The sequence below is a fragment of the Gadus morhua genome, chromosome 7 (assembly GCF_902167405.1).
Source record: "Gadus morhua chromosome 7, gadMor3.0, whole genome shotgun sequence".
NCBI lineage: Eukaryota > Metazoa > Chordata > Actinopteri > Gadiformes > Gadidae > Gadus > Gadus morhua.
In genome coordinates this window covers 16,560,203-16,570,836 of record NC_044054.1, presented here as the reverse complement: position 1 = coordinate 16,570,836, position 10,634 = coordinate 16,560,203, and the positions used below count along the sequence as shown (strand labels likewise).

The 10,634-nt window shown below is 42.5% G+C and overlaps 1 protein-coding gene across 1 annotated transcript; it reads right to left on the bottom strand.

The window, feature by feature from the left end:
- On the bottom strand, positions 1–10,249 carry sar1b (secretion associated, Ras related GTPase 1B). The gene is made up of 7 exons (XM_030360253.1): positions 10,056–10,249; positions 7,642–7,717; positions 5,526–5,645; positions 4,239–4,304; positions 3,952–4,055; positions 2,504–2,635; positions 1–1,904 (listed from the first exon to the last, which is right to left on the bottom strand). The coding sequence occupies exons 2-7, from the start codon at positions 7,697–7,699 to the stop codon at positions 1,788–1,790; spliced, it is 597 nt and encodes a 198-aa protein (XP_030216113.1). The 5' UTR covers positions 7,700–7,717; positions 10,056–10,249; the 3' UTR covers positions 1–1,787.
- Positions 10,250–10,634: the final 385 nt, after the last annotated feature.

Sequence of the window (10,634 nt, the reverse complement as noted above, 5' to 3'; positions counted from 1 at the left end):
TTCGTGTCCAGCCTGATATTCATTGCAAACATTTATTACAATATTGTTTTAATGATGCAAACAGCAAGTCCCCTTCTGTTGGAACAGCTCATTAAGATGTCATAAGGGACTAAAAGAGACACAGGGATGGGAACAAAAAGCAAAAAAAAAGGTGTATTTCTTAATTGTCATTCCATTATGTTTCCTTTAAAAATATTAAAACAAAAGACGCACACATCTCCAATTAGTTAACATTGTTTAACATATTTTGGCATCTGCTCTCCTTGTGTTGTACTGGAATATTGGTCTTCAAAACCCTACAGAAGGCATGCATAATAGATTCTGGTAATGCACATAGATTAAGGGATATCGCTTATTAAAGAAAAAAATATATGTCTATCTATATAATATCCATGTACGTTATTTCAGTACACTTCATATATATATAATGTGGTCCCTTCGTAGCGTGTCTCTGGCCCAGCGGTAGAGGCTGCTCTGGGGAAGTCGTTGGTGCTGTCAAATACTCACCTCTAGGGGGAGCTAAGGACTGACTTGTTCTTCACTGTATCTTACTGCATGTCATCATAATCAGTTGCCAGCTCCTTATATTTTAGCCTGATCACAGTTTGTGCTGTATAAATATTCAATTTTAAACCTTGAAAAAGGTAAAAAAATTGTGATAGCCAATGATAGTTTTTTGTATTTAAAATCTCTTACGTAAATGCATACAGTCTAAGCAAATATGAAGGTCATCAAGATGCTTGGAGCCACTCAATGCCCTGTGCCTAAAAGTATAGAAAACTTTAACATAATGAAAATACCCAACTTTCAGCTACCCTGACAAGAAAACCCTAAAGTCCTTATTTTCAATACATTGAGATAAATGGACGCCTCTATTTCAGTAAAATAACAGCCACACATACACATCTTTAGGGTGCAAGCTATAGAGGTGGCCACATAAGGTTTTTTTATGTTTATTGAACAGGTGATACAAAATAAAAAAAATGTTCTGCAAAAAAAAAAAGAAAAAAAAAGATTTAGGACCGACAATTAAATACTGGGTCAAGTATCTGCACATATTTCGTTCCGGTTTAAAAAAGTGTATTGCGATGTATACAACGACACTGCTCTTCCTCGCTGCTCAAACTGATGGTGGGGAGCCGGGGCCATGAGACGGAAGGTGGGAGGGAACACTGCTTTACCAATGGAGCCATGGAATTGATTGACAGGGTCTGATGCATTTCATCAACACACTCAACGGATAGCGGAATGGGACAAGGCAGAAAGAAACTGGGAATGGATTAGTATAAAGATTTCAAGCCTGTGAATGGAAACGCCTCTGCTGCACAATCCATATTAATTTGACCGCTTTGAAAAGAGAAAAAAAAAAATATGAACAGGAGATTAACGAGATAAATAAGTAAACGTGTGCGTGCGCAAGTGCGAGAATGTGTGAGTTGGTGTTTGTGGGTGTATGCGTGTCAGTCTGTGTGTGTGATTGTGTGTGTCTGTACCTGTGTGTGTGTGTGTGTGTGTGTGTATGTGTGTAACCAAATGTTCGACCAATAAAAGTCTATTGGGTTCAGGTTGTACTGCGTTCTCTCGGCAGCTGGAGGCAGATGTTTCTAACCGAACATGGGCGTGGTTGAGGGGGGTCGGGGTGGTGGGCTGGCTATGGTACTTGGTGGCAACGGCAGGGGCGGCTGGTGGGTCAGGCGCCTCCCCCTCCCCCTCCCCGTAGTGGTGGGGGGGTGGCTGCAGCAGCGGGCGGTCCTTGGTCGTGTTGTTGGGGGGGGGGGGGGGGCCCTTTAGTCGATGTACTGGGAGAGCCAGCGGAAGCCCTCTCCGTAGCCCTGGCGCTTCAGCACGCTGCACATGAACACCTCCAGTGGTCTCGTGTTCAGCTCCTTCATGGGGACGTTGCCCTGCGAGACACACACACACACACACACACACCGTCACCGTCACTGTAATGGAAGATTTACTTTGCATCCCTCTGAAGCTTTTCGGTCCAGTTTCATAGGTTATCAGAAGTATTTTTGAAAAGCATTACCTCAATATAGTCATATTTTCGTCATACATTAAGACAATTATATGAATGCATGGATTAATTTCTTAATTCACATGACGGCAGCCAACATGGGGGTGAACCGGCAAAGCAACAGCTAGATCCCTCTACTCAAAGCAGCTGGATCTGAGCAGCTGTTACTGTTGATGTCGTTGGCTGGGGTTATTTCATGGTCTATACGTTCGGACACCCGGCGGTTAAACCCAAGATGTGACCCATGGGTGCTAGTGCTCTAGCCAACAGCCAGCCCCGCTAACGTGGAATTCTTCCAGTTTTTCCACAAAACTGAACTGACATCTAAACCGCTTCGCTGGATGACAGCCAGCGTAGTAACGGACCCCTTTGGAGCGGGCGGGTGCACAGTGTCACTCCCATCTCCACAATCCGAGCCCATCGCTCACAAACTGAATCAGAGGGCTACCCCCCCCCCCCCCCGCCGCGGCCCCTCTAACTCACCTTGCCCGTTGTCTGTCCATACAGTCCAAACAGCTCCCTGAGCTTCTCCTCACTGACGGCTTCTTGTCTGTCAATCTTGTTGCCCAGGATCAGGATAGGCACGTTTCCAATGGTCTCGTCCGTCATAAGTGCCTGGGGGGACGGAAGGGCAGTGTGTTACATAACCACACTGTAAAAGGACCGCGCTCGTTTGGGACTACTGACAATCGAGCAGCAAATAACACCAAATAGGACGAATGCATTTTGCCAAAAGTACAGTTCAAGTATTAAACGTAGTTACCATTATGCAAAGGAAGCGTATAGAGTTCCTCATTTAGAAACACAGCCTAACCAGGCCTGAGCCTCCCGATGAGGACAGACTGCATGGTGAAACACAGAGTCTTTGTGCCATCCGCGCCCATTAGGAGCGCTGTCCACGGCTTCACTCACGAGCTCAGCCCTGGGGCTGAACACTGTTACATAGTGTAGGGTTCAAGGAGGCCATGGCTTCACGTTGGAGCAAATATGTGGAACTTGCAAGCACTATGGCTGCATTCTTCTTTCCCTATGGCGTCTCCAAAGAGTCACTCGTCTGCCATTAAAGCGGTGTGGAAGCGAGCTAGCTTCACATGAAGCAGAAGGAATTCATGGGGAGAAGCATTGACCTATGAGGTTATATTTCAATAGTTTCAACTGACATGGAGATGTGGTAATAATGTAAAATGTAAAGTGTTAGCCTACTCTTTTTAGCGCAAACATAAATAAAAAACAAAAAAAACGCTTAATCAGCTAATCCCTGATCACATGTTCAAGCCATATATGGGCATGTAATGCTGGCCAATCAATCAGTGCATCACGACTCCGAGATGACCTGGAGGAACCACACTGTTTCAAGCATCACATTCCGACAACAGATTTCCTATGACCAATATTAAACTACCCATATTAAAACCAACATAATGGTTTCAATTCCATCAGATCATCACTTACTCGTGTGAAAGCAAGAATCACGTTACAACAAGAACTGTGTTCGCACACAGGATGAAATCATTTGAGAACTTTACACACACACTCTCAGTCAAGTGCCTTCGTAAAAGGGTCAATAAATGGTAGCATACTTATGTTTAAAGGGGACATATTATTTCACATTACAAGCCGTTGTGAAATGTTGCAGCTTCAGACAACACAGGTGGGCGTGTCCACCTAGATGTGTGCGGGATAGATCAGTCTACCAGACTACCCAGTGGACTGTGGCAAACGTTGCACATCTATCCGTCTTGAAATGGCTAATCACACTCACACCTGGTGTAATATGTCCCCTTTAATATAGCCCAATGAATGTATCTTATCTAATTATTATAGAGAAAAGACTCACGTTTTATAACTTTTATTTTTTACCATTTCTTTCTCTACGTGATGTCCTGAAACCATCCTAAGAAAGTGTGTTGGTCAGTATAGCAGGTACTCACGTCTAATTCTGTTTTGGATTCACCCAATCTTGGCAAGTCTGCACAGTCCACGAGGAACACGATGCCGTTGATGGCGGGAAGGTAGTTCTTCCACACTCTGCGAGCTGGGGACACAAAAAGGCCGAGCGGGTGAATCACCTCATGTTAGTTACATTTTTTTTATGTATGCAGATTACACATGATGACATGAATACAGATACTTATTTATCAGAAACAGGTGGAAGTCTCTGTACAGCATCCAAAATCATCTCACAAATTAAATTTGTCCTGCTTTCACAGACACCCACCTTGTGCATGGCCTCCCAGGTCGAAGGTGGTGAAGGTCATGCCAGCGATCGTCAGCTCTTCAGACGCTGATGGGAAAACACGGGAGCATGGTTACTTTAGTTCAAACTTGGTGATCAGGTGTTATGAAATACTTGAAGCTGCCATGTCAAGTGTATTTGCATAGCCCTTTATCACAATCACAACAGGGAACTTCGTCAAGCTTGAGTTAAAAAAAAAAAAGTAACGATAAGAAACAATATCCAAGATACATCCCTGTCAGGGGATGGCTATGAGAGCATGTGTACGATTGAATAACGAATGGTCACAAAAAGAAAGCATATTCCATAATGTAAAAAACTAATCAAATGCATTTTTAAGACAGATGATCGATGTTGACAAATAAATGGTAAGGGTGCTAGAAAATATATTGACCAAAACGAAAAGCAACCAGGGTCTAGCGGGCAAGGCATCCTTGTATTGGTGCATGGTGAGATTTCATCAGACCTTATTTTTTGGTGGACAGACATTAGCGTAGAGAGCAGCAGTCTGCAGCTGCCTCTGCCAGCTGGTTCACAAGAGCCAATAAGAACACAAACTCCATTCACCTGTTCAACAATCACCAATTTCCTAAAACAATTCCATAATTACATTCCGGTCCGTTTCATGATGTTATTACGATGACACATGTATTGACCGTAGCTGTGGTATACAATATCTGGCTGTCAAGGTGCTGGAGGGACAGGGACTATTAAATAATACCATCAGATCGTCACATCGTTCGTCACATCACCCACGCACACGAGCACCGACAGCTTAGCTTGTATGCATCCGTCCGTGATGAGGATACACAGCTTGACCCTTGGCCTGACCCCCCACCTACCACTCAGGTTGGTATGGAACTGTACATTGTTACACCCCTGGGAAAAGGCTCTAACCCTGGACATTTATGTGGCGTGTTTACTTGAATATGGAGCTAACCATCAAAGGAAGACTGACTTATACCCTCAAACCTCTAAAGAGGAGTAAACTTTGATGACCTCTCATGGAGATTAATGAAAGGGGGGGGGCGGGGTATAACAGTCAAATAATTATTTTAGGGATTCAACATTAGAGTAGAGATGTCCCCATACCAAACCAAATATATATTTCTCAGCTCATCGGTTATCGTCAGGCAGAACAGAGCGTTGGTGCAGTGAAGTTGTGGCGTAACCATGAGTCCATATCGTATTGGATCACCACAATAGAAGATTGGCCATAAACAAGAAAAACATCAGTCTAAGAGCCTGCGCGTGTGATTATGTACTCACTTGGATGCAAGGTTGGCACATGTTGTCCCAGTCGGTCATCTTTGAGCATGTGCAGGAGCGTTGTCTTGCCAGCATTGTCCAGGCCAAGAAATACTAACTTGCCAGATTTCTTATACAGTCCTATAAAAAAAAATGAAATGTGCATTACATGGCAGTGTAATAAAAAACCAAAAGGGTTTTAGATCCAGATTGAAACCAGTTCCAAAAGAACGTTCCCAGGAACAGTGTTTAAGGGTTCGAAAGAAAACACACTTACGCTCAAGGCAGTAAGCGCTAGAAAGACTGGCTTATCCATCAATAAAATTAAAATTGTGACAGTGATGTTCTTGACGAAGCCATGCTACAGTTTTGGCAGAAACATATTCTTGGCAAACAAAGAGAAATTCAAGACATAAGAATGAGATGTTTTGCTTTCGGGACACCTCGTCACTAGATATATGCTTTCAACATTGTGATAGGGTTCAGTTTACAGATTAACGTGATCATTCTAACACAAAAACCTTGAAGCATAGTGGCATTTAATAGTTATACTGCAGAGGCAGCTTCAATAGAAAAATAATAACTTGTATATTTCGCTCTGAGATATTTGACTTTATTTCTTTATTGAATTGTTAGCTAGCCAAAAGGCTTAGTACCGAACTAGGACTGAGCCATCTGGGAAATATACATGATTATGAGCATTTTTAAACAACAGCAATTCATATCAAGTGTACTTATGAATTCAAAATCCAAGCTGTCTAATAGAGGATCGTTATGTTGAAGAATATGGACATTTGAAGTGAGGTATCTTATTTGATAATCTTAAAGTCATCCCCACTTAATACAGTTATGTGAGGAAGTCAAATAATGAGCCTTAGCAAGTGCTTCAAAAGAGGAAGCGATGCCACCCAGACGCCCTTTGCTCTCATGTGAAACTGCACCAGTCCACGTATGACACAAGTTGGCTGACTCAGGGATTGCCGGCGATGACGGCTCACTGGATAACAAGGTAGCGACCCGTCGGACAGGGAGAGCCGGAGAAGCGGCTCTGCACTCTCATTGACATGTATGCACAAAAGACCCGTTTCCTGAGGCAGAGAGAGGTCTATGGCCATGCGGTAACATGAGAGAACCGGGATGTCATGGCTTAGATTGGGGAGTTTTCAAATTCCTGACACATTCAATGTGGTTTAGGCTTTTTTTGATCAACGCATCGTTAGGTCAGGTGTGCCATTTTATCAACGGGCCGGGCAAGAGTAATGCGAGCACACGTAAACTTAGTGTTCTAGATAAAAACATACAAAGAATAGACTCAACAGGCGATTCGGGGCCCAGGGCCGCCAGTCCTTCCATCTTCATGTGGAATTAGGTTTGTCTCTTTAGAAAGTAGCCAAACAAATGCTACATTTAAAAGCTAAACTTTTTTGGTGGAGACGCTTCAGAGATGAAGCCGTAAAAGTTAATAGACCATACTAAACAAGCTTCACAAAAACATCTCTAACCAATCTAATGTCCAAATCACTTTATCGTGTTCTACCAAAGAGTGCCCCTGTCACTCATAGGAACCATAGCATTATAGCACATCGCTCTTTGTGATCAGACATTTTGTTTGGCAATATCCTGCTATTTTGACCATAACTCTGTACACTCTGACGCACATTGAAAGACCAAAGAGCTATATTGTCATTGTTACGATTCCTGGCAGGAGGGCAAAAGCAAAACACATGCAGAATCTTTGCAACAAAGAAATCTTGGAAAACCTCATACAAAGCTCTTCACAGGGACAGCCCCCTTTAGAACGTCTCGGGTTACTGAAGTGATTTCAAACTCATTCACTGCTCTGCCGGATCAAAAAAATCTTTCTACTAAGAGTTGAAAAGGTTTCCCAATGGCCACAACCCTTTTGGGATACGTTCTTAGAACCCTCATTGCGCAGGAGCGTCATAAGGAGAAATGCTGCAAATGAATTGTGCCATGAACCATGGCTGTAAACTATAAGTTTCTGGCCAAACGATCGTTTGACCTTATGACATTGCAGTTGCTAAAACAAAAGACAATTAATCAACCAAAATGCTTTTAAACGTGAATACGTTGCCACCCAGAGGAACAGGACAAGTGTGTGTGTGTCTGTACTCACCTAGAAACTGCAGTACACTGCTGAAACCACTATAAATCCAATCAAATATGAATGACATATCCAAAGCTGTCGAATCCTGCAGGGGAGAAGAAAAAACTAAATTAATCACAAAAATACTATCAAAAACAATCGTAGGAATAAATTGTAGTACATAAAGCTAGAACTTACAATGATCTGGGCCACTACAAAAACAGTCTCAGTACAGCAACTCAGTGAGTAGTACTGTCAGGAGTACTTGTTACCAGATTACCAACCAAATAAAATGATATGCAGCTCTATAGATAAGTGCTTGGGTTGTGACTCATCATTTGAACATTAGTCAGGATCACTTTACACAACAAGGTGGGTCATAATATAACTGGGGTCTGATTGGAAGATTGGAAATTCTGTGTTGCCAACACAACATGGGAGGTTAACACCTTGAGATTGACAGAACAAGATGACTGGAGGGTCTAGGTATACTCTATTTTAATGTCCCAAACTGGGACCATCTCCCCAGGACTAGTTAACGCCAATCAAGGAGTTCTGACAAGAGATAATGCGCTACCATAAGAACCATGAGTGAATTTCAATCAACTGGTGATAAAAACAATGGAATTCTACAAGAACATGCAGCAAGTGATTATCTTGCATCAGTGTGGCTCTTTGGACAGGAGTTTCAGAGCAAGGATGATTATCAGATAGGCTTCACATACCTCCCATAAGCAATCAGAGATCTGTGTTTTCAACACCATTTAAAATAAAACCATTCACAACTCTTAGCACTAGGGCTTAAACATTTCAGAATTTGACAACTAATTCATTGATAATCACTGTTTATCTGTGAAAGATTATAAAAAAACTTTTAATCCACAAAAACATTTGGCTGCCAAACAAAAATATGTTTGTAACAAGGGACAACCAACCAGTCCCCTGCCTAATTGTATGTAAGCTTCCTCTATTCTTTCCTTACATACTGACATCTGAAACCCACAAGTGAGGAGCAGTGTGGGGTCATGTTGAGTAACATGCAAACAAGTCAGGGACTAAAGAGTACAGCAGGCAAAGGTGAAAGCCATGCAAAACCCAGCTGAGCTACACGTCAGCAGGAGATAGGCTCCTGTCTCCCATCGCTTCCCCCCGCCTTCCCAGAATGACTGCTGTGAAAGAGTGGGCCGGCATAAGAGGCTGAGACTCAAACATATGAACTTGTGAAGCAGCCAAGTCAGCTGCATATGCTGGCGAGATGGGCACCGACATCCACGTTCAACAAGTCTCTTGTCTACCAACAGGCGCTCGCACTAGACTACGGCACCGGACATAGCACCTTATGTCAACATATTACTTTAAAGTTGCCCAAATGGCCTGGGTATTGGGAGCACAATAAACAAGAAGATTATGGTTTGATTGTGCCTTCCATAACTATTGACTCACAAGTGAGATGATCATAGACGTTTTAAATTGTCAAAAGGTGGGAATTGTAATAAGAATTCAAGAGAACAGATATTCAACACAACAAACCGGTTACCAACATAGAGTGTAGAGAGCAAAATAGTTTTCATGGTCCAGTGACCTAGACATAGGTAGGTTCCAACGAGTAATATTACGATTTTCAGTCATTATTAAACTGAAAATAGGGTCAGGGTCTATGTTCTGAGAAAGAATGATCTCCCATCCACATCATACGATGCCCCAGTCAATCTACACAAGAGGCTTATATAATCAAAGATATAACTATAAATAAAAGGACAACAGCCCTTGTAGTCCAGTTTTTTTTTTTCTTAAATCATTTCTTATGTATAGGGTTTATTCGTAGAGCTGTATTAAAAACTAAATGTGTGCAGTAAAAGTCGACATATTTAAATACACACAATGCTAAAGGCCACATATGGGGACCGCTATGCATATACCAGATGATTCTACTGTCAAACCAGTGACATTACAGCCGGTAGTCGCGTTGTCATCGCTAGTTCCCTTTACTGCACATAAAGGTAGCTTTCGTGAACTCTGAAACACATTCGAATTCTATAATAAAGCCCGTGTAGATCAATTATCCTCAAACATTAAGGTGAGGCCGTCTAACAGGGTCGCTAACTTGAACCTTCTAGCTACGTGTCACGTCCCGATACTACGTAGCACTGCTAGCGATGCTACGGTAGCTAACCCTTTGGTTAAAATACACACTGGAATACTACATACATTTGGATTCATCAAACGGTGAGATTCTGTTCTAAATGTATATTACATGTGACGTTATTCAGCTGTATGGTTATCCGGGGTCGTATATTACGCCGTACAGCTCAGGGTTAGCAGCGCTAGCGTCCCTCCATTAGCCCCCATGACAACTCGCTAGCTGTGAGAGCTTTTGAGCGTCAGCTCTCACACCGAGGGTTAAGGCGTAGATCCCATCGTTGCAAATACATGGACAGACTTACCCGCTCGCTATGTGTAGATAAATTCACCTAGTCTGTACACTTTTATAACCATTAAAATTGGTCCTGAAGACAAAAGAAAGCTTTAAGTGTCGGTCTTCTTCGTTCTTTCGTGTTTTGTTACTAAGCCACGACACTGCAATGGCTGTTCAACAACTCCCCGTTTTGCCCAGCCGCTTCCGGTCTGTGTTCCACACTGACCTCTCCGGTAGGAACACAACAAGTTGACCAGACAATATGACAATAATCTCTTCAAAAATATATAAAACACAGAAATGAAGTTTGATGAGCTTGAATCAATTTTTAACTGCGTCACGTTTTAATACATCCATCACTTTTGTTACATAAGAGGTGATGACATTAGCTATAAAGCCAGACGTAAAGTGGCTTCACCGTCACACCTGTACCTTTTTCTTCTATAACCAGCCGTGTTCATCACCTGTGGGCTTGGTTCAGCTAATGGTTCATACTTCAGCATTGAAATGTCAGCTGAATTCAGTAACATCAAACGGGTCCCCACATTTGAAAAAGAACACTTGTGACTGTTCTGTTTTTTGGTTTCCAGTACACTGAAAACACAGA

Coding starts and splice junctions, on each gene's coding strand:
- sar1b (XM_030360253.1), bottom strand. CDS start 7,699: ATGTCATTCATATTTGATTGGATTTATAGTGGTTTCAGCAGTGTACTG. Junction 5,646..7,641: donor CAGTGTACTGCAGTTTCTAG/GTGAGTACAGAC, acceptor TTTTTTTTATAG/GACTGTATAAGAAATCTGGC. Junction 2,636..3,951: donor AATCCAAAACAGAATTAGAC/GTGAGTACCTGC, acceptor CCGTCCCCCCAG/GCACTTATGACGGACGAGAC.